Raw genomic sequence first — 25,709 nt, forward strand, 5'->3', positions numbered from 1 at the left:
CAATCCCACTCCTAAATATCTACCCAAAAGACACAAAAACACTAATCAAAAAAACAACCACAACCCCAAGGAAAATGCTGCTTTATTTACAATTGGAAAAACATGGAAACAATCCAAATGCCCAAAAGTAGATGACTGGATTAAAAAGATGTGGTACAGGGCCCTCCCTGGTGGCGCAGCGGGTTAAAGCACTGCACAAAGAAGCTAAAGCCACTTCCACATGAGTTCGATCCCCGCCTGCCCTGGAGGTGACCACATGGCGCGGCAGACCTCTCCTGACCCGCCCGCTGCTCCCCTCAGCAGTGTACTTCGTCAATCTGCCTGTTCTGCTCCCCACTTTGTCTCTGGTGAATTCTCTCACCCTCTCCATATCTGGCCTGTACCCCAGTTCTGTATGAATAAATAAATAAAACAAAAAAAAAAAAAAGATGTGGTACATACACACAATGGAATATTACTCAGCAACCAAAATAAATAAATAAATAAACACATGCCATTTGCAGCAATATGTATGGAGCTGGAAAAGATCATGCTTAGTGAAATAAGTCAGAAAGAAAAGGAAAACTACTGGATGGTTTCACTCATAGCATGAGTATAAAGGACCAGATGAGCAAATAATAATAATAATGAACAACCTAGACCAGAGACATTTTATGGGGGTGGGATGGGGAATGGGATCAAAAATGGTGGGGGGAGGGAAGTACACTGGACTATGGTGATGGCACATGGGTGATTTGGTGATGGGAAGCCCACAGGGATTACAACTGAGATGAAAAAAGGCACAAAATGATCTAAAAATAAACTATTATAATATTTTTTTAATGTGCATACCTGTTTTTGTATTTATCAAGTTTTTTGACAAATAATCCACTGCATAGACATAATAATTACACAGGGTTATGAGAAAATGTGAAATATTTCATCAAAGAGAATAATTACAGTTCCAGTTGTACATCTTCATGCGAACATGTACATGGCTTTTCATTTTAGCCATTCTGGTTCGTACTTGAATTTCTCTAATGGCAAATAATGTTTAGCTTCTTTTGGGCTCATGAACTTATTTGTTATCCACAGTTCTTCTTTAGTATAATGGTTAATTCCTTTGCACATTTTATATAAAGGGTTAGTATTTTTATTCAGCTAAACTCATAGACCAGAGTATTCACTCTTTTAATGTGTGCAGTTCTGTGATAGGTAGTATAGAGTTGTATAACCATGACCACCATCTAATTTCACCTAAAAAAAGCTCATTAATTATCACTTTAAAAAAAAAAAAAGATTTATTTATTTATTCATATGGAACTGGGGTACAGGCCAGAGATGTGGAGGGTGAGAGGATTCACCAGAGACAGAATGGGGTGCAGAACAGGCAGAGCTACGAAGTACACTACTGAGGGGAGCAGCGGGCGGGTCAGGAGAGGTCTGCCTCACCATGTGGTCACCTCTGGGGCAGGCAGGGATCGAACTCATGCGGAAGTGGCTTTTTAGCTTCTCAGTGCAGTGCTTTAACCTGCTGTGCCACCAGGAAGGGCCAATTATCACTTTTTTAAAAGCACAACTTTGACAACAAGAATCTTCTTCCTTTTTCATTGATTTGTCTATCGTGGGTATTTTAGATGAGTGGAATCATACAATGTGATCTTTCGTGATTACTTATTTTCACTCAGATCTTTTCAAGGTTCACACATGTTGTGGCATGTTTTGGTAGTTCACTCCTTTTTTTTCCTAATAATATTCCATTGTATAGACATAACACTTATATCCATTTCTCAGTTGATTAATATTTAGGACATATGTTTACAAATTTGACAGTACATTCACCTAGGAATGTAACTGTTGAATCTATACTTAACATTTTTGGGAACTGCCGTACTGCAAATATCAGTACCTGAGATGCATGAGCAGTCCAATGTCTCTATGTCCTGAACACTTTTATTGTTTAGTCATCCTACTGGATGTGAAATGGTCTGTAATCACAGTTTTGAAATGCATTTCATGTATATTTTGGTAACTTTTTACATTCAGAGTGTATCAGAAACTATCGCCTCATTAAGAACACAAATATTTATGCCTGCATTTTCTCTGCTTCAGTTTAGCTCTCAGATCCATCTGAATTAATTTTTACAAATGGTGTGAAGTAAAGATTTGACTTTTTTATAAATAGTGAATAGCCACTTGTTCCAGCACTAGTGATCTCATATTCTGACACTGTGTTTTCTGGTGAGCCAGGGGATTAGTGTGGCACCTTTACTGAAAATCAAATGACTACTATAATGCATTATTTAGGGATTTCATTATCATTTTTTAAAGTTCTTTTTATATCCTGGATCAAAGCCCTTTGTAAGATATGTGATTTTCACATATTTCTTACCAGTTTTTAAATAAGTAAAAGATATTCTTTTCCATGTAGTTCATAGTTCTGTAAATGTATTGCTTCGTTCATGAACTAATTGGCTAATCTGAGGTCACAAAAATTTCACCTACTTTTTGTTATTTTATATTTTAAAAACACATTATTTGTGTTATGTAGCTGAGTTAATTTTTTGGTAATGTATGCGGTATGATTTCTTAGCATAATAATGAAAGAAAATCAAACAAAAGAAACTCAATGAAACAACATTTTACTGATGTTTACCATAACTGCACACATAAAGATTTAGGAGCATTTCTTGGAATATTACCTATAATGTTCTTGGAATATTACCTATAATGTCTACTATCCCAATAGTTGCTAATTTGAACCTAAGGCAAGACAGGATACATGACTATTTCATTTTTCTAATTTGTCTAAAGGCAAATTTTGACCTGTATTTTATTGAGTTCATGTATTGTACTAATTTATACTACTTTCTTAACATAAATAGAAATCATATGCAGAGACTAAAACGAAAAAGACCAAAAGGTCAGAAGAATAAATAATTAATTCTGGAGCAGAAGCACACATTTGGATGTCCATGATTTTCAATACAATTTGGTATTATCACTTTCTTGTATACAGATACAAAATTCAAACAAGCCACAAATCTCACAAAGAGAAGGGTGTTCTGAATGTCCTCTTCAAATACAAACCATACGAACAGAAAAATTAGATCTTTTTACTTGATTTTTTGAGTTTCTAAAAAAACTTTGAAACACTGTCAGACTGTGGATTAGGTTAACAAATGATGTCTTCTAAAGCAGACATTACAAAAACCCCTCCACGGTCCACATAAAACTCACTAAAATGATACTTTTAAAGCCCAAACAAACCTTCTTCAGTCAGTCTTTGCCAAGAAGGTATAATCATGTTGATGGACCTATGTAACAGGAAATCAGGTTTGTTTTTTGGTTCTGTTTTTGTTTTGTAAAGGGACTAAAGATACAAAAAGAATAGAGAATTCTCACACTGAATTTCAGTCAGTGGTTTGCTTTCCTTCTTTCAAAGGTCATCACATCAACAAAATGTACTGTTTCCACCTACATCTTGTAAATATCTACTAAGATATGAGCCTGGTATTACAATCGTGACCAGGATTGTGCTGACTCTGGAGATTAGATACAAAGCTGTGGTCATTTTAACAGAATTATCTTCAGATTCAAACATGGAAGTCTTTCCATTTATTTAGGAACTTTAATATTTTGGATATTATGCATATATTTAAGGGTACAAACTATACTTCTTTGGTTAAGTTTATTCCTATTTTATTCTTTTTAATACAACTGGTAAACAAAATTGTTTAATTTCACTTTTCAGTTTGTTCATTGTTAGTGTAGAGAGAACAATTAACTTTTCTACACTGACCTTGTATTACAAAATTTGCTGAACTTGTTTCTTAGCTTTAGTAGTTTCCTGGGAATTACTTAGAATTTACTACCTACATGATCATGTCATCCACAAAAGGAAGAATTTTACTTCTTCCTTCTTCCAGTCCAGATAACTAACACTTATTTTATTGCCTAGTCTCGGTTGCAATTTCTGGTACAAAACTGAACAGAAGTGGTAAGAGTAAACTAGAATATATTTTGAGTTAATTATTTGAATACAAAGTCAAGGTTCATAGTTCTGAAAGTTGATATCTACTTATTTCATCACAATGTGTTAAAAAAGATTATGGCTGGCCCTCCCTGGTGGCGCAGCAGGTTAAAGCATAGCACCAAGAAGCTTAAGCCACTCCCGCATGAGTTTGATTCCCGCCTGCCCCAGAGGAGCTCCAGATGACAAGGCAGACCTCTCCTGACCCGCCCGCTGCTCCCCTCAACAGTGAACTTCGTCGACCTGCCTGTTCTGCTCCCCACTTTGTCTCTGGTGAATCCTCTCACCCTCCGCATCTCTGGCCTGTGCCCCAGTTCTATATGAATAAATAAATAAATCTTTAAAAAAAAAAAAAGATTATGCTTTCTCCATTAAACTGCCTTTCTATTTTTGACAAAAATCAGTTATGGGTCTATACTAAATTCTGTTCTACTAAACCATTTGTCTTTTACCAATGATAGTTTCATGATTACTACAGTTTTATAGTGATTCTTGGAAAGTCATGAACTTACATAAAGTAGTGGATTATAGTAGAAAGCAGTGGGAAAATAAAACCCCTTAACAAGAACCTTTCATTTGGGGAAATGGAGAATAACTTAGATAGGGACGTCAACAAGGAATAGTACAGATTTTGAGATGACTTAACTTTATACTTATGTTAGGTGGTCTAGAGAAATGCAGCGACTCCTTGAGAAGCTAGAAATGTTGTGGCTTACTTAACATTGATTTAAAACCCTTCACTAGCTCACCAAGAGAAAACACAGTGTCAGAATACAACTGCAGGTACTTCAGACATAGCCCTTTCAGCCTGCTAGAGTCCTGTCTAGCAAACCCCAAGTGCTATGGACTTTACTCTTGGTGTCTGTGTGTATGATGCAGCCTCTGCAACTGAGGCTATCAGAAAGAATAAACTCCATAGGTTTCATGTTCATGAGTATGGGGGCAGTGTAGGTCTTATATTTTATGGGCTATAGAAAGAAATATAAATATAGCTTTAATAAAAGGATGTATTAATAAAATGGTCAAAAGTGACAAGTTCAGGAAGGCAATTTAGTGAGAACGGCTACTATCCCCACTAATCTTCAAAAGAGTAGTTTTTGTAAAGAGGTGGGAAAGTCAGATGGGACAGAATAAGCAAAGGAACCACTGAGAAGAATCAACAACGGTAGTAGATACAGAATACAGATTCAAGGACTTTGGCTGAAAAGAGCATGTAGACAAGATGAGCTCCTTAACAACCAAAGGGGTTCATTCAACATTCATTCTTTCAATTCGCATTTTTTGAGGCTTATTGGTGGGAGGTCCTGTTTTAGTCTTGGGTGACAAATCCACGGGACTCCTAAAGAGATAGTAACACAATGAGAAAGACGTATTAAAAAATTAATGGGAGAAAATATGCTAATAAATTTCAGCAAAGCTTCTCGAAACACAAAAGGAGGCTTTTTTATACCTGTCCTTTCAAAATGGACAACTTAATACAGGATCTTGGGACTACAAATTTTGAGTATACAGAAAAGAACTCTATCATCTAACCTTTCTTTTCTAACTGAAAGAAAGTAAAGGATGAGAGATGTGTTAGGAGTTAATAAAATGAGAGAGCTGCCTTAGACACATAATGATCTACAATGTAAAAAAATATATATTAAAAAACATAATTTTTAAATAAAATTTCAGGCTCAATAAATCAAATATTCAAAATTAGTATAGCAAGCCTTTGTAAACTCTTGTATTGTTCAAAACCATTGATTTAAAATAATTTTCACTATCTCTTGTGGCATGGATTTTTTTCAGTGAAAATGTAGCTAACGTCTAAAAAAACACCAGATTTATCCTCTATAAAAAATGGAAAGCCTCCAGAATAGGGGCAATCTCTTATTAATCCTTGACAGTTTGGTAAATGTTTGCTGAGTGAATGAAATATTTATTCTCCCATATCAAAGTAGTATTGAAAAATATAACTCTATGATATATGCAAAAAAAAAAAAAGAATTTTGGAGTAGACTCAAAGTACTTCAAAAGATAGCCATATGCTGGAGTTTAATTTTTCTGCTTAGTTTCAGGTTTACCAAGACAGTAGCCTAGACTTGGGAAGAACAGATTTTTAGACACTTCCTTATAGTTAAATCAAGCCTACATTTTGAAGCCAGGAATTCTCATTAAACTTAAAGTCTCTAAGTATAACAAAGTTCATACAGCAGAAAGAAACTTGTAATGCACCAACATGGAGTGAGTCTATTCCTCTATTTTTATACTTCCTCTTCCCCGGGTCTCTCTCTTTCAAGCATATAAGTTAAAAAGTAAATACATTCCCAAGAACAATGAAGAGTCACTATGTAAAGATGAAATACCAACTTTACTGGGTTTTTTTCCTTCTTTACTGTATGAGTACAAAGAAAATAGCAGAGCTTTAATTGAAGTTTTCATAAAACTTTAAAATACGTATAATATTTCACACACCCTTATATTTTCAAATTCCAGCTAGGACAAGACCTGTAAGTGACAAATGCCATGAGAATGGATATTCTCATAGTATTTCTGGCACATACAAACAGAGGAAGTCCCAAAAATCTCATGAGAAAATAAGCTCTTCTAAGGCTCTCATCCCAGTTTTTTGGGCTTCCTTTATATAGATAAACTTCCATAAGCCTTCAGGCTTTTGGGTATTTATCCAAATCCACTAGAGCTTTGATCCTTTAGAGGTTTACTAGTCCCTGAGATAGATGGAGTTCTTTTAGGGGAAAATAAATTCCAAGTTCCAATAAAATGGTTTCTCAAAAGATAAAAGCATTTACTTCATTTGGGAAAAAGAAACTCATTCAAAAATCAAAATTTATAAACATTCTCGATGCTTAAAGCTACAATATTTTGTTTGTTTTCAGTTGCTAGTAGTTTACCTGATTATAACTATTGTATTTTCTATGACAATATAAAACAGCAAACACAAGATATGCATATTGGGTTTCAACAACGTCTTTGTTTTACCTTAATTTTGCATTTTGAAAACAGGAATTATGCAAAGAAGTGTGTGTGTGTGTGTGTGTGTGTGTGTGTGTGTGTTTTCACCATTTTACTTTCTGAAGGTGAAGAATTAACAGCAGGCACCTTATACTTTGATGGGAAGTATTCTAAATGTTTATATTATCGTAGAGTACCACTGTCTATCTGTGAAGTTGCATAGTAAAATCTGTTTACTTGTAAGTTTGCCTAACTCCAAAAATGCCATTTTTTCATTTATGAATTGCCCTAAACTACACTGTCCCAGACATTCTCTATTATTAAACCATAGGAAAAAATGGATTAAGGGTAAAAGTAAAGATAGAAAATAACAATGGGCTTTGTTGCTACACCAGAAAACAGCTTGTCAGTTCAGCTCTGCAGAGAGGCGTATTCCCAAGCCAGCCATCATTAACGGACTCACTTCCACAGGAGAAAAAAAAAAGGCAGAGTCTGAAAACTCCGGACAAAAGAAATCCCTGCAGACAAAGTAAAAACAAATTAAAAGACCCATTATAAAACACAGATGCTACAAGGAAAATAAACTTTCCAAGATTTACTGGGCTTTGACAAACTTGAACATTTGTGGAAAAGACATCAGTAACAACTCCCAGGTAATATGGTTGCAAAGCTAGACTCCTTTTTATCTTCACCCTCTCTTCAGAAGCTGCCAGGCTGGTATTCTTAGCTTCTGAATGTAGTGATGTGAGAACATGTGAATGTGGCAAACTGCCAGCTGCAAGAAGCCAGGGAGACACTGACTTTGCGAAGCATTGGAGATGATGCAAAATATGCGTATGAATGTCAATATAGCTGTCTATAAGTGTGCAACTTGTAAGATGCAAACAAGAAGAGGAAAAATAAGACACAAATGTATGTACTTATATGCTTGCAGCCAATAATGATTAATTTTTTTTTCTTATCCTATGACCTTGTGAACCAAGGGGGAATAAAAACAGACCAAAGAGTTACAGTAATCCTTAAACAGTATCATATCAATCAGGAAGAAAACTTTTGGCTAGTTTTCCTGAGGGGCAAGCTACAGTTGCTGCTAATGGGATCAAACAAAGATTCTGAAAGAAAAGGTGTGAGAAACTAGGAATTCAATGGAATAAAGTCGAAAAAAGAAGTGCTTGGAGGGTAGAGAAATATTGCCTTTTGCTATCATAAAGGATGCAGGGGAAAATATTAAAAGGCAAAGATTCATTGGTAAAAACAATCAAAGGACACCCAGCAGTGCTGACAGTATAAGAGAGGACTAGCATTTTGAAGTCTGCATTTCTATCTCACTTTTTAATCTGTATCACAGGCTAGATATTATTCAATCCATTTAGCTGAAGGTTTACAATAGAAACTTCCTATAATTCAGATACTAGCCACCTACAGTAGTCTCAACTTCGGTTCACATCACCTCTCCACACAAGACCCTCTCTTATGTGAGGAATGCCTTCCCAAGGCAGTTTCCTTGGTCAACAAAAATTTTGAACTTTTATATAATGAAACTGAATTAATGAAACACACTGAAATGTAAAGTAAGAACCTAGCACTCATCAGAAGACACTTACATGAGAAGAGTGCTCTGACAAATAACCCATTATTTTTGTTGCCTTACAACAATTTCCTTCCTCTAAGACTTCATGTAGAAGCTCAATTCCTTACATCACTAGCTTTCTGAAATAAAAACTAGGTAATGAGTTTGTATGGAACCTTTTTTTTTTTTTTTTTTGGTCCTTTTTCCTTTCTACAGACCTGAACTTTTGGTCTGCTTTTAATATCCTGCTGTAGAATTGACAGGAATAAAAATTTTAAATATACCAACGAGTTTAACTAAGTTAACTCTGTAGTTGAAAAGCTCCCGACGTCTTGACTCTGTCAAAGAGTACAATAGTAGCTTGTTTTGAAACAATCACTGGAAATCTGGTCCCTGAAAAGTTAAAAACACTGCTTGGCTCTTGCTTGCCATCAAATTTAACATTAAAGCTTTCTCAGCCAAACATTCAATAATTATTTAATCAAAACCAAATAAAATCCCTTCAGATTATATAAAAAGTATCCTGTGCACATGGAAATTCCCTGAAAGTGGGCTGGATGGGGTTGGGATGAGCGTCTACCTCTTTCCTTTTCTCTCTTTTTCCCTTTCCTAGATGAGAATGACAAGCTTCCCAGCTGCAGATCCAGAACTTTCACCCTCCTTTTTGACCTTTTCTCAGGCATATTCCAGTAGAGTCTGTAATCTGCTCTAGTAGGAAAAGGAAACAGCAGCGCCCTGGTGAGAAACAGTGCCTTCTGACCCACATACCAAGCTGGGCGGAAGCAATGCTTGTTCATAAGAGCCAAAGAGAGTAGAACGCACGATTCAAGGAAAATGAATAATATATCCGTATTTTTAAAAGACTGTTAACACAACAACCAAACCCTTGGTGACAAAGTTCAAGAATGAAAAAGTCCAGAACAATTCTGAGTGGGCACTGACTTGTTTCTCATTTCAACTACTTTGGGAAGTGATAGATGGTGAAGTAAAAACAATGCAAGCTTTAAACACTTCAAGCTGCAAACACTTGTTGCTTTCTCATGGAAACAGCTGAAGGCAACATAGACACTAGTAAAGGTTGACTGACAATGGGCAGAAGGTAGGAACAGAGGAATCGCTCACAAAATTAAATTGAAAATAAGAGTTCTTTTTTTTTTCTTACATGATGGAGATTAAGGTTTTTAATGATTTTGTCATCACTTCTCACTACATACTAAGTATTCCATAGGGAGTTTACGGGAGAGCTCATTCAGTGTCAACAGAAATAAAACTTTATGTTCTACAGAATTGAAACTGTAGTTAATTATTAAATAATTATTTATGTAAATATATATTTATATAAACCACAACAATTTTTCAGGAGGTATTAATTTTCAGTGGTTATTGTCCTAAAATACTCCTATTACATATAAATAAGGTATTTTTCTTTCTCTAAATGTAAACTAAACTCAAAAAAATTAAAAGTGGAAAGGCACTAACGACTGCTGTAATTAAGCATACAGCAGAGACAATCTATGTTAAAGAGATACTAAAGTGGGCTTGGAGCAAGGAGTCTTGGGATGCAAAAACTATAACCAGAAAGGTATTTGAGATCAAAGCAATGTTTAAAAGATGAAAGAAAACAAATGAGGAAAAAGATAAGAAATATGTCATGAAAGTTACAGAGATGAAAAGTGTGTGACCAGAGAAAATAAAATGCCTTTTGCTATATTTCCTCTGCATTATCCAAGTGGCAAAATCAGTTTTGATGACAAAGTCAACCCAAATTTATGATATGAATAAACATTACCTTAGTGTACCATAGGATACTCTAAGATTTGGCAGGAAGGCAATTAGTAAAAGCTGGGTCAACATTTAATAAGTTTTAATAACTTTTAATTCACTTTAATCATTAGAATTATATTTTCACACTTATATTAATAGAAAACCATACATAGATTATATTAACTTGAAGAGACAATGTAAACTATTCACATAAGTGAATAGAATGAATAAAAAAATTGTGGGCCTTTTAACAATCAACTCATTCTTGACGCTAATATATTTAACCACCCTCAAAATGTCCCACTCTTCTGAATCAAGCTCAAATAAAAGTTTGGGAATAACTGTTCAGCAAAAACACTTTCAATCCTAGAGGAAAATCCCCAGAATTAAAGCACCCATAATCTAGTATTACTTAAGCCAAGTTTGGGATTAAATGAATTCTCCACAGTATAAATTCTCTATACTCACTGAAATTCTTTTTTGAAAATACTCGATACATATCTCCCATGCTTATCTCATAATGAATATTGTATCATATCAACACTGAAGAAGTACTTCATTGTTGAAGGGGAAAATGTGTAGAAATCTGCAACATTCAACAACCAGGACTTTATTACTTAGACTGTTGAATAGCTAAGAATTGGATTTTGTTCAGAAATGAAAATAAAATAAGATAAAATACTGAATAAATTGCCAGATTTACAGTGTATCTTTTTTATAGAGGACACAAAGTGGTTAAGCACTGACAGAACTGGTGGATTTCAAAAACATTAAATATTGTATACTTAATGAAAAATTTGAAAATCAATTTAACAGCAAAATGTAAGCAACTTTCCTAACAAAATACAAACCAAAAATAGCAGTAGCAAAGACTCTCCTCTCCCGAAAACCTCCTTCCCACTCCCCCACCCCCACTCCTACCCCACGGAAGCCTTACTTCTTTTTACCCATGACTGTTAAGGATATTTTCTGGCTCTATTTCAGCATCATGACTCAGGTCATGAGAAGTGTCAAAGATGCATTTCCTTCAGATGGGAAAGAGCAACAGATTTTAACAACCATACAAAGATGGGAGGACAGTGCAAAAGGGCTAAATCAGCATTTGTAACAGCAAAGAAGATAAAACCTTTTATATTCACATATATTTTATTTCTAGCTGAAAAACATGTAAATATCTTTCTATCAAAATAGGCTCACATGTTTTGCTCAAGAAGAAAACAGGAAACCCATCCCCTGTTTAGCCCCCTAAATTATCAACATTTTGTGACAGAGAATTGTTAACCAGAAAAAAGAAAAGCTCAACTTCATGAATATTAGTCAGTTCCTTGTCATTTATACTTCTTTTTCCAAAAGCAAACCATGAATATAAAAAAACTCCTTTGATTGAAAGTCCTTGAGAAGGAGAACCACACAGAAGACCGTATCTGGGCACCTAAGAAGTGCTGACTCTACTTCCTTCCCTGTAATTCTTCTGCCTTGGCAGAAACATTTTTTTTAAGTAAGCTGGATCGCTGCCAGAAAAACATATTCATTTACCAGAACTATCATTTTATATTTTCCATGATATTGGACACATTTAAATCCACTCCAAAATGACATGAGGATAAAATATTATTGAACATTTATTAAACATTCCATGCTTGGGATGATTCTGAACACTAATCACTGAATGACCTATCTCTTCTGACTGCCAACAACAATGGCCACGTTAGTTCCACATCAGCCACTCTGAAGTAGCTTCTCTCTTGTGCCTCATTTTAGCTTCAATATACTCACCTGCAAAAACACATCATGCGATGTTAATACCTCTCTCAATGAACCTTAAATCCCTTTCCTTTTCTCATCTCCCTCCAAATTCAAAATGTCATTTTCTGCTGACAACCATTATAGATTCTATTTCTTGCTATGTGTAACCCTAGCAAAAACCCTCAGCCCACTTACCTGTTCTTAGTTTATAAATTCCAAGCCAAAAACCAGGTTTTTACTGACGGTGAGATTTTAAGTATAAGTCTATTCGCAGCTGCTGAGCCCAAGTTTGATCATTTCTAAATCCGTTTCTTGGGGTCAGTCTTCAGACACTGGCCATTATGTATCCCAAGAAACCTAACATCTACTCTCTTTGCCTTCTCCAATTGTCAGTTTAATCTGATGATTAAATTTCTTTCTTAATTTGAACTACCTTCCTCACTGTAAGCAAGCCAAAGGTAACATAGAAATAGATATAACAAATATTCTTTTTATTTGAATAACAGGCTAAAATAATAGAATTTCTTCAACTCCCGAAAACTTCTGCTTATTGGCAGAAAGTTTCTATCAATACAATCCCCCATAGAATTCTTCTATTGAGAACCTGACTAATCTAAATCAAAAAATCTACAAGTAGTTAACTGCGGTACCCTAATAAAATTGCTAGTCCCACGTGATCTATCAATGGTGCCTACACACATATATGGCCCTATAATAACCAAAATGCTGCAGTATTAGTATCTTAACACTGATTGAAAATATATTAATAAAAATGATCAAGCTGAAATAAAATGCTAATGAAATAAATTAACAAGTGGCAGACTATTAAAATGAAATAGTGGATTCCCAGAGAATCAAGTCAGTATTTTGATTTAATCAGTGTGAGATGAGGCCCAGTCATCAGCATTTTTCAATCTATCCAAGCCAATTATAATATACAATCAGTTGAGAACCAAGCTCTACTATGAAAGATAATGATCACACCAAAAAAGTCATAAAAGAACTTAGAGGTAGTAGAGCTAATGCTAGAAAAAAATAACACTTTAAAAATTATAACTCTCTCAAAGAGATAAATAATAAAACATTCCAAAATAAGAAAAGAATGTGATAATAAAAGAGACATTATAAAAGGATAATGAAAACACATTGCAGAAATAAAAATGCACTTAGTAGATTAGAAGATGAAATCAGTGGTACTCTCAGGAAGTAAAAAAAGAAAACAGAAAAGTCAGTACTTAGTAGATCCATTATGAGCTAACATAATTTCCAGAAAGAGAAACTATGCAGAAATGAAAGACATTGCCTTGGAAAAATGACACCTCACAGTGGTGTGTGGGGCAGGTGTGGGCATAATTCATTATCAAATGTTGGTATTTTTAACTTTCATTATAAATGTACATTTTAGTTTGTTTTTAAGGACATATATTACGTAAGCAAATAAAAACAGTAAAATTCCTATCAGTGCTAACAGAAAAGAGAGGCATAATTGAAGTACACAACCGAATAATGCTTCAATACTGGAATTTAACCACTCTGGACTGATAAAGCACAAAAGTGACAAGTCCCTGAACAGCAACACATTGAAAGTCAAAGAAAAGAATTTTTCGGCTATACTGCCACCATTTACTAAAATGACGTAACTAAAAAAAAGTTCTATTTTCTATGAAGAACCTGAATACTAAATCATAGGAAACATAATAAAAAGGTAGCTGGGTTAATACGATAGGACGTGGTAAGAGAACAACATCCCAACTACACCAGGTTCAAAAGAGTCGCCATGATTGTAATCACAGGAAAGTTTAGAAAATACCGCCCTCTAGAGGCGTGTCTCATTATTCATTTAAACACAAAATTATTTTACTAAATATTGATAGATCAATTCAAAAAAACCAGAGAAAATATAAATTATTCCATGAGCAGGAAAAAAACAAAACAAGAGATTTCAAATGACATTTATCACTATTTTAATAAAAATTGTTCAGAGAGAAAGAAGTGAGGCATTTCCCCAAGGAAACAGACTAAAGGAGAAAATACTCATAGATTATAATCATTTTTTATATCAGCAACTTTTGATTCATAGAGATCATAAATATGAGTTTTAAAGTCTCCACAGAAAATTTTGTCTTCCCCAAAAACTATGTTATCTGAAGCTCCGTCTTGATTATGTTATGAACTTAAAAATGTTCTATAAAATAAAGTCCAGGACCCTCCCTGGTGGCGCAGCGGGTTAAAGCCCAGCACTAAGAAGCTAAAGCCACTTCAGCATGAGTTCGATTCCCACCCCAGAGGTGCCTACATGGCGTGGCAGACCTCTCCTGACATGCCCACTGCTCCCCTCAGCAATGTGCTTCTTCCATCTGCTCCCCACTGTCTCTGGTGAATCCTTTCACTGTCCCTGCACTTCTGGCCTGTCCCCCAGTTCTGTATGCATGAATAAATAAATCTTTTTAAAAAATTAAAATAAAATAAAAAGTCCATCTTAGAATTATCTTCAGTCATATGCAGTTTATTCAACTGGTATGTATGAAATGAAGTCACCTTGATTTCAGGAAGGTACTATGAAGTATACCTTCTCAAATTATTTCCCCTAAAATAATCATCTGTTCTGTTAGAGACTATAAGGATGTCATATGGAAGATAAATATGATTTGGGGTATATAGTGAATTTTAAGACTAGCATAATATTACAGCAAGTTATAAGGATGATAGCAAGTTATAAAAAATCAAATTCATTAGGTAAACTAGTGGACTTGAAAACAACCAATTAGGAACAAAACATCTAAAATTTAAAAATAAAGTATGCATAACCAGTGAAAACACAGGTACTAAAACTAAGGTAGCATAAATAAGATTTTTACCCACTTTACATGTATATACTCTCTACATATATAAATAAGTAGACATAGATATACACATGCACTCTATGTCATATGAGGCATGAAATTTAAAGCAGAGCTACAGTGCACATGATTGATTTTTCTTGGCAAAAATGAAAACATACAAATGGAAACCTCTATCCACAAGTAAACAGTGATGGGGAAAGAGAAGTCAAGAAACATATTATTACTGATTGTCTTAAGTAGGTGAAACTATATAAGGCTGGAACATGTGGTTGCTTTGTATGTACAATTGGGATGTGGACTGCATAAAAAAAACACTACTGATCAACAAAAGTAATTGATTACAATAAACCATCTGATGACGGCTATAAACAAAGACTATGAGAGGTAAAAAGAATGTATGTATCATATATACACTAAAAAGAAAAATGATGCTACCAGTTATTTTAAAGCACTTTGCCAAAAATATGGAGATGGAAGCTAAAGATCTCAACATCTCCACTGAGGAAGTGAAATCTGGAATTTAGATGTCAAAAGTGACTCTGATGATTCCTCCCCTAAGGACCAGTAAGTTAATGGCAAAGGAGATACTGCCAGGAACTGCAGAGAACTGGAGACATAAATCCAAAATCTTTTTCTTAATTCCACAGAAATAGCAGGAAATAAAAGATTCCTTCGCAACACTGTCATATAGCAAATGATTATTCTGGAGCCTAACTTGGAAAGCTAATTAGAAAAATAATGAAGTGCAAAGCACAAGAATAGATACATTAATTGCTTAAATTCTAGTTTCATATGTTTGGTGTTAAAATAAGTAAAATCAAAAGAAAATGATAAAGTAATACTGCCTGCCCTTCATTTCTATATTGGTACCTCCCTTCATCTTATTAGAGGAGCAATCCTCTCCTGACATTCTTTTCAGACCCCATTCCCATCTACACAGTGAAGAAATCTTAGGAACCAAGAATGACAAGTCTCCGCAGGCCATGATATGGCTTCAAGAATGGATGCCAGCTGGGAAAGAGCAAGATGTATATATAAAAAGGAGAGCAATGAAGGGGAACTTAGAAGACATACATGAGAGGAGATACATGTAGAAAACTTGGAAGAGATACCTAGGAGAGACATATAACTGAGAGACACCTGAAGCGCTACTCCTGGTACCTGGCAGTGAAAATGGCAGCCATTATCTTGGCTTCATGTTTGTTTATATGGTATACTGTCTATTGAAGTCTCTCATTTTTCCCCAGCTCTCTGGATCTGCCTAATCTGCTGTTTTCTGCCAGAAAGACCTCCCTCTCAATAGCTTGCATATGGCCCAGCCTTGTTGGTAGAACATTTGCCCACTAGGGATGGGTAATATGGGGAGTTTTATTGGAAAACTATTAGTTGAAATTCTTTCTTCTCTCTCTCTTCCTCTCTCTCCACACTAATTCTACATTCAAGATCTTCCAAATCAAGAGTCTGCCTTCTTCCCTCTGTACACAGAAATGGCAGCCTTAACAAAATTACATCCAGTAATGCTCTAAAAGACTTATCAAGTAAGTTTACAATAGATTTCTTTCACTTATTATTCAGTAATTACTCAAAAATATGAAAAATGTATCAATCCTATATATATATGTGTGTGTATGTGTGTGTGTGTGTGTTTTGTGTATGCCTCTTCAGTAATGAACACTATCAGCAGTTATACAAATGATGAGATTTTAACTTTTAGTAGTAATATGGCAAACATTATTCAAAGTGCTTTGATTCTCACATCAAATGTCAAACACAGGTGATATTATTATCCCATTTTACAAGTAGAAAAGGCCCAAATAAGTAGTTTGGGTAAGATTACTTAGGAAATGATGGAGAACACATTCTATCTTAATCAATCTGACTCCAAGTCAAAAGCCTCCCCAAACAAGTTACAACTGAGTAACAAATAATCAGCCATCATTATTAGGAAATGGTAAGCATTAAGTACAGATGAGTAACATACAGAGGGATTAAATAAAAAATCAGAAGTTTTCTGTAAAAATTATAGGCAAAATCACATCATAAAGAGATCTGAAGTAAGCTTAAAGGATGTAATAAATGTGTACCTGAAGAACTGAGCAGAAAGAAGTTCAGGTATAGGAGTAAGGTGTTGAGCAAGAAAGCAAAAGCGGGTAAATAAATTTCCTTGGAGCACAAAAATTGTAGGAGAAATAGTTTCTTCACACAACCAGAAGTTATTAATTGGCAAAAGGAATGCCTGTTCTAGAAGACTCCTTCCTGATGGACCATGCACCTGTCCTTGCTTCCCATTTCCTTTGGAAAACCGACACAATCTGCACACTCCTCTCAATGCTCTTTGAGAGACCTATCTATACTAGCCTGCAATCACTCTCGTCACATTCAAACTCCGCTCCTATCAGACTCATAATGCTTCACCAAAACTTCCCTGATCACAGTCACACATCCTCTACCTTACTAAATTTGATGCACTTTGTTTTTCAATCATTATTTAAATTTATGAACAAAATTTAACACATTATTCACTACTTTTTCTCCATTTGGCAAACAGAATTTCTCTTAAGGTTTTTCATCCAAATCCCTGGGTTACTTGATCTTGGAGTGCCCCAGGACGCAGTCTTAGAAGCCCTTCATCTTGTCTTTTTTTCTAATACTCACTCATTAGTGGTCATCCAATTTCCAGCTTTAAGTAACTCTTCCAATCATCTATACACGGACTATACCTTTCCACTGAACACCAGATTCATAAAAGCCAACTACCCACTTACATCAATAGATCAAAACTAAACATGTCCCTATACTCAAACTTGACAACCCTGTAGTCTCTCTCTCATTTGACAGTCATCCCACCTTCCTGTTATCCAGACAAAAGCCTTACCAGTTTCCCAGATGAATCTTTTCTGTCATATTGAACATGAAATACACCAGAAATCATGATGACCCTATATCATCAAGACATATCAAGCATTTAATTACAACTCCAACCTCCACTACTGAGTCCATTGTCCTGTCTAACCCGAATTCCTAACTGTTCTAACTAGGCTTCTATTCTTGTCTACTGACAAATGTACATTCTCAATACAGCTCTCCATTCTGATCCTGCACAACACAGTCTTATCATGTCATTCTTATTTTTAAACTCTCCACAGATTCTCCATTGCACTCAAGTACAAGTTAAAGGATGACATGATTTGACCACATTTCCCCTCTCACCATATCTTGTCCTCTGCACGTTGCACACTGGGCTTTCTTTGAACACTCCAAACATTGCAGTTCAGTACTGGCTGTTCTTCTGCCTGGAAACATACACCAGATATCTGCATGGCTTTCTCTGGATTTCCATCAAATCTTTGTTCAAATGTCATCATCTCATTAAGCTCAGCAAAAAGCATTTCATTTCAAATTGAATTCCCTTCCTGATATTCCCTATTCTCCCCTTCATCCTTTATTTTCTCCATGAGAACACCTATCTACTGACCACTCACCCACCTACCGACCTACTATCCATCCTGTTTATAGTTGATTATATTCACTAAAAATTCAGTTCATGGGAACTTGAAAATTTTTCTCTTTTGTTTACATCAGGAAGAGTCCGTACACATAGCAAACACTAATAGTTCTTAATAATTAAATGTATCTTTCTGATGTTAAGAAGAAAAGCAGAGTTACTATGAGCAAAAAGACTTTCATTGTGACAAGTAATGATTTAAATCTAAATTGTTTTACTCTGTAAACTTTGGCTAGCAGCTATTTTTCACTAATACTACACAAATACCGAGACAACTACAAACACACACAAAAAAAACACCATGGTCATAGAGTTGACCCTTACAGGAGACACAGGCATATCAATGAACAACTGACATAATAAAGCACGTACAGTACCTAGAGCGACACAGATAACAAGAGATGTTTGAGAGGCATAAGAGAGGAAGTAATATTTTTAGCTAAAACCTAAAAAAGTAGGGTTTTAGTAGACATAAGTATTTCAAGTCAAGAAAACTATACATATAGGAAATAATTCAAGAAATTAAAATCCAGCACAAGGTAGAGAAATGTAGTTGTGACAGGACAAAAAACTAGTTGTGGCAAATCCAAACAGGGAAGAGAAATCTAGTTCTGGTAGGAAAAAAACCTAAATAAGATGGGACTTTACCTAACAGTCAAAGAATATGGTAAGACATTGAAAATATTAAGCAGTTTCAAGTAGATCATATCTATGATTAACTCAAAAAATATCTGTGATACCGTAAAAAAAAAAAGTTTAGAAGATAATTAAAAGGTGAGGTAGAAATTAAAACCCAGGATTCTGAATTATGTCGTGTTACTTAATACTTGGACTGACTACCTGAAATAAAGTAAAAAAAAAAAAACTACTAAGAATTTAGCCAATTCTATTAATATGTATTGACCATTATATTTAAAAATTAATTTGTCACATTATGATATAGGTAATAATAAAAAAATTAAAATCAGTAATTATATTTAACCTCAAAGTAGTGACACAAGAAACAAAATTTCAAATACATTCCAGTAATTCAACCACTTCATATATAAAAACATCACATGGAATATATATGTGATGTATTTATATACATATTCCACATTTTTATTGGTGACAATATCACAAGGATTTCCAATATTTCTACCATGTGTTGTCTATATTCAAATGAAAGGAAATGCTTTAAATTTAGTGTGTGGTAATAAATAAAGATGTAAACTTTGCTCATCCATGTTCATGGATCTTTAAAGAACTCATAGTAAAGATGAAAGTCAGGCAACAAAATCAGAAATGAAAGCAATATTTAGAGAGAATATATTTTAAATAAACAAACATCCTCTGATAAGTGAAGAAAAAAAACAAAAAACAGGCAAATAGATAAAATAATCCTAACTTAAACTGGATTGACTCCAGAGAGTAAAAAGGAAATATCCCTATATCAACTGTTATTTAACAGTTTCCTTTACTTTGCTAAAAAGAGCACAGACAAACAACAGTAATACCGCCAAAGTATGATTCATTTTCAAGATGAATCCCACCCTGTCCAAAGGTTTACATTGTTTTTGACCAGCCTCAGAATGTTTATCCACAAACTGTAAATACATCATTTTTAGAACTAACCAACAACAATGCCCATTTTGTTTCAACATGTAAGATACAAAAAGCACTTGAAGAAAAATGGTATTGCTCTAAGATCTGTGCTTAAAAATGAAAAAAACTACAGAATAATGGGCTGAAATTCCAACATAATAAAATTTTAACACAGTTATCAGCAGGAAAGTGCCTACTATATTCATTCTCTGATATCACTCCAAATAGCTTTATGTGAAAATATGAAGAGCCAAAAGAGGAATATACTTGAGAGAAAATAGTACACTCGAACTCAGAAATAAAAGTATTGTTTTCTAACGATCTGTCTTTTACAAAGAGCAAATCCACGACTGATTAGCACATTTCACCTTTCACCAAGCACATATCAGAAGGAATTTGTTCAGTCATTTAATATCTGTCTTTCCATTGATTAGAAGGTATACAAGGACAAAGATGACTTTGATTTTTTGTGTGTGAATATTATTATCAAAGCATAATACAAACCTTTGTGTGTGGCATGCATCACAAGAAAGGACTCCAAAGAGTCCTTTCTACTAATGTATCTTTGGTTCTCTCTTTTGCCCAGCTACCCATACCCACACAGTGGATCTCTTTGGTAAAAAATACTCAATAGAAAGACAAAAATCCTGAAATAACCTATACTATTACCTAATCATGCAGCCTAATTTATGGCCTAAACTATAAGTAATTGTTTCCAAAGTAAATTTTTTTGAAACTATCTAAAAATATCAATATTGTATAGCTTCCAAATTGTTAAAATCTAAAAATTTTTAAATTCACAAGACAAATTATAAAAGATTTCAACTTTAAAGATCAGGAATCAGAAGTTAAACATACTGTTCTTATACATAGTATTATATACTAATAAAGTGTGCTAAGAAATAGAAATCTTGAATTTTTTTACAGAATTCTCTCTAGGATTTCAATTATCTACATATTTTTTCAGCCCAGATAAAACCTACCTGCAGAAAATATATCTGTAATTGATTTAATATTACAGAAGAATGTTGCTGAATCAAAGGTAAAGCAAAGTAAGGACAGTTACATAGTCAAAAGAACTGCAAAGAGATACACAAATTATTATACAAAGATCCTAGGGGTTAAGTCACAGTACTATCAGCTCCACACCTCACCCAGCAACCTCATGACAATTCCTTTCATGATAAACTATAAAAATGAGCTTGGTTAAAGATGAACTTCAGAAAAAGATTTGAGGACTTGAGATTCAATTGCTAAATTTATGAAACTTCATCTCCCAAACATGAAACCCCAAGCACATTGAAAGAGGTAGGGAGAAAGGCAAAGATCACCATTACTATGCTGGCTTCAATTTCTTATATTTCTTAATGATTTCAAAAATTACAAAAACCTAAAATATTATTTTTACATAAACAGACTGGAAAAATTGCCTAATATTATCCCAGATTTCAAAAATTAAGGATAAAAGGATGAAGGATTGCAGGGGTCAGTGAAGAGGAAGAAAATGAGGTTTACCATGAAGAGGTGATCCAGAAGGACTACTTGATAGACCTGGAACAGGACTACAGCGACCTCCTTGCTTAGATGTCAGTTCTTGTTCAATCTCTTCCAGTCCAGCACTTTTCTGGAACCGGCTCATACGATTGACTACTCGTGGTGACATGTGTGTTCGGACACAGGGTTGGCCACCATAAGGGTTGATGGGGAAAACGTGGGAAGTACCCCGGAGTGTACTGACCACCACCCAGCGACAGTCGTGGCTGAAGCAGATGTCTTGTACCTGGTAAAAAGACAGGGAAAAACAGGAATGGTTGAAACCACTTGAATTTACTGAAGAGCATCATGGACAGTCCATGCAATATGAAAACAAGTAGCTGTTTACCTATCAAATTAATCTAAGATTGGGTTATAAGTAAAATGTTTTGTTCTACAAATGAGTTTCAAAGTGACTGGTATCAAAACTGCTCATCAGGGTTGCTGCATAGAATGCCAAATCATAAAAGACCTAGCCCCTTCAAACTAGAAGGTGGTAGCAAAACATAAGCCCTGCTTATCTTTCTAAATGAATTTGGCTTCTAGAAATAAATCCTAAAAAAAAAAAATGAAATTTGCTTCTAATAAACAAGGCATAGTGAAAATAAAAGTTATTCCCTCATACTCTCACCAGACACTATCCTGAGCACTAAGAAACAATGGGTAAATAAAAATATTGTGGAAAAACTTGTGAAAATATATAAAAAGTAAAATAATGGTTTCAGATATATTGGATTATGGTTGAGAGAGGTGAAAATAGAATGCTGAAGGTGGGAGTTAGGAACAGACTGAAAAACATCAGAATAGGCATGGGTTCTCTCCTTCGAGTTTTGAAGTAGGATACACTGAGACATTGCAATTTAGTTCTTCCATTTGAGATATAAAAGTATGGCTCTAAGACAGAAATAAAGTAGTTTACAAAATACTTGCATTTTATTTAAAATATAGTATAGTCATGATTTCAATTTTGTAAGAATGAAATGTAGAACAGTGGATTTCCTCTAGGAATATGGATTGCTATAGGAAGATTAGGTAAAAATACCATCAGGAGTCACAGCTATCAGTCCCTGAAGAGTGTTGGGATGCAGAAGTCAAAAGATCTCAAAATAAAACAAAACCAAATACTTTTTATCTACAGTGGCTGAACCATACAGACTCTGCCATCCAGTGTCAAAAACCAAAATAGAAAATATGTGCAGCAATTTCAAGGAAAAAGCAATATTTACTAAATCAAACATCTGGTAACATAGCTGATTGAGGGAAAATTAGTAATTTATATGACATTTAACAATCAATGAATTCAGACGTTCTAGGATTTTCAAATTAGTAAATTGAATTTACTACCCTTATCCTGGTATCTGTCTAATGAAAAAAAAAGTGTGCCCACTACTATGTTTATTTAAAGAAAGGCATGTAAAATAAAATATTACTCTACCATTTTAAAACATAGACTCTAAAAGGAATATGAGCTAATAATGTTTATGAAAGATTTTGTCCATTGACTAATTGACCAATTTTTTTCCCAATACATAAAACAAGCAGCAAAGAATACTTCCAAAAAGGTAAAAAAGAATACAGACCAGGCAAAAGCACAGCAGAATAAAAATATATGTTCATGAATGGCAATAAATATGAAAAACATGTGTTTTATACATACAAGTATGAATAAGGCACTATATTAGTACATCATTATTATATTATTACATCATAAACTAAACTTCTCAAGAAGTTTACTGTCCACCTTTCCAACACATTAGATAATAAATCAGCCTAAGCTCATAAAGTCTTGACAAATATTTCAGAATTATTCTATAAGTAAGTATTCATTAATGTGCTAGTCTCTCAAAGATCCTAGAACCTTGCATATGAAAAAGAAACAGTAATCTCATATATCAAGATAGTTCATTGCTAAATAAGATCTATCAACACATGGATATACCCAAAATTCTATTTGTTACACATTTCAATAACTGTGACATATCCATATGATGTGTTAATGTTATAAAGAAGTTCCTGAAGCTGACAATTTTAATACCCAGAGTCTACAATTATGAATCATCCTCCAGGTGTTTAACGCTTAACCTGTCTAATTTTCCTACAATAATTTCCATCAATTAACTTACAGAAAAGAAAAGATAAACAAAAGTAAAAATAATATAGTGTGAAACAAATTGAACATCAAAATATCAAATACACTAGCACACAAGAGAACCAAAGATATGAAAAGAAAGTCTCTAGGGTGAAAGAGCAATTTATGTTCATTTTCAGAAGCACTTATAATCAAGGCCACATCCTGGTCTTGTCAATGAAAAGGAGTCTCCTACTTACATTTGGAGACAACTTCTGATAGAAGGTGGTGCTAACAGTCAGTATCAAGTCAAGAAGACAGAATTCCACCTAAATACTCACTTAGAAAACTGCTAATAGAGAAGAGATTCTGCTATATGACCTTGAAGACACATCAGTATACTAATTGAGCACAGAGGATTGCTAAAGATATAAGCTATCAAGAGGCCACAGAAATTGTAATCCTTTAAAGAACATTACAGAGGATAACAAGTCGCCTAATCAAAAAATGTCAAATGATATAACTGTCCAACTGTTCTTGCTCTCAAACTAGGCGGGTGTTGTTTCTACACAAAATGGAAACTAGTAATAAAATGATATCATCTTCATGACTTACAAGCCTCAATGTTAGAAAATTTCTTGTTACCATTTTCTTGGAACAGAAGAGAAGTGCTAAATGTATCCTGCTTCAGATTTAGCTCTATAATACTAGATATCACAGCAAATAACATTTTCCAAGTACAATTCCAGCAACTATTATAAATGTAAGCTAAACAAACATCCTTCTGATCATCTCAACTTTATGAACATTTTTAGATTATTATTTCTGTAATTCACTGACTATTCACAAACTTGAAATCAGAAGTGATCTCGACCAAGCACATGTGAGCAGCAAAGAAAATAATCTCTAGTTTCATGCGTTTCAAAATGCTGTAAATCAGGTGAGAAATCAATGTCTACTTAGACAACTGCAAATTGTCTACTTAGACAACTGCAGGTTTCTTTTAAAATAGGGTTTAGCAAACTTTTTATATAAAGGGTCAAATAGTTAAATATCAGAATTTACATGCAAGGAACAAGATCAAGAGTACTATGCAGATTCTTAAGACAAAATATTTATTGAATATTTTTTTTATTTTGTGATGTATATCTTCTAATAAGACTGTAATTCTTTTCTTTTAACAGAAGATATATTTATTTCATAGAGTTCTGTGCTACTATTATCATCATCATATATATTCCAATGCTCACCTATAAAAACTATTCTTAGCTCAAGGGCTATATAAAACCAAACACTTCACACACAGTTGTCAATGCAGACAATCATACTCCTCTATGAAAGCTGAAAGGACCAGAAATCTAAAATTAAAGTCAAAATCAGGATAAGACCCTCAGGACAACAAGAGTAATTCCTATTTCAAAGGATTGGAGGGGAGGAAATGGAGAAAGGCAGCTACTAGTTATCTGCTTTGCTTTGGGATGATGAAATTTTTCTGGAATAATGTAATCATGTTTGATGTACAATCTGAGTATGGTAAAAACTACGAAGTAATAAAGATACTTTATGAAAATGAACTTTATATATATGAATTATGTCTCAATAAGCTGTTAATGAAAAAAACTGAAAGAACTAACTAGTTAGCTAATGAGGAAGTTCTCAAGTCTCTTTTTATTTAACTGCCCCTTACTTCTAACTGATGTTTGTTCTTTCCAAAGCTTAAAGCAGATAAGCAACTGCTAGAAAGCCAAAGCTAGCACTTTATCTGTGCTCATCTTGGCTCTCTTTACATCTAGCTGTGGGTTAAACAAGGGACTTCAACGTAATACGGGTAAAAGGTATAATCTGATGTTCTTATTAAGTTTTATACATTTAACATAAAGATGTGGAATTAAAAGATGGGGGTGGGAGACCCCCATGTTTATTGCTGCTTTATTTACAATTGGAAAAACATGGAAGCAGCCAAATGCCCAAAAGTAGATGACTGGATTAAAAAGATGTGGTACATATATACAATGGAATATTACTCAGCAACCAAAAAAAGAGAAACGCATGTCTTTTGCAGCAACTTGGATGGAGCTGGAAAAGATCATGCTTAGTGAGATAAGCCAGAAAGAGAAAGAAAAATACCG

The 25,709-nt window shown here is 34.3% G+C and overlaps 1 protein-coding gene across 6 annotated transcripts in view; it reads right to left on the reverse strand.

Annotated features, from left to right (window-relative positions):
- The window catches only part of BCAS3 (breast carcinoma amplified sequence 3), a 453,152-nt gene that overhangs the window by 286,605 nt on the left and 140,838 nt on the right, over window positions 1-25,709 (reverse strand). For all 6 annotated transcript variants that reach the window (XM_004684452.1, XM_004684450.1, XM_004684451.1 and 3 more), the window contains exon 15: window positions 21,495-21,759. In XM_004684452.1, the coding sequence (XP_004684509.1) occupies window positions 21,495-21,759 (265 nt within the window). The remainder of the gene's footprint in view (window positions 1-21,494; window positions 21,760-25,709) is intronic.

Source organism: Condylura cristata, unplaced genomic scaffold (genome assembly GCF_000260355.1).
Source record: "Condylura cristata isolate star-nosed mole 26May11 unplaced genomic scaffold, ConCri1.0 scaffold00017, whole genome shotgun sequence".
Taxonomy (NCBI): Eukaryota; Metazoa; Chordata; class Mammalia; order Eulipotyphla; family Talpidae; genus Condylura; species Condylura cristata.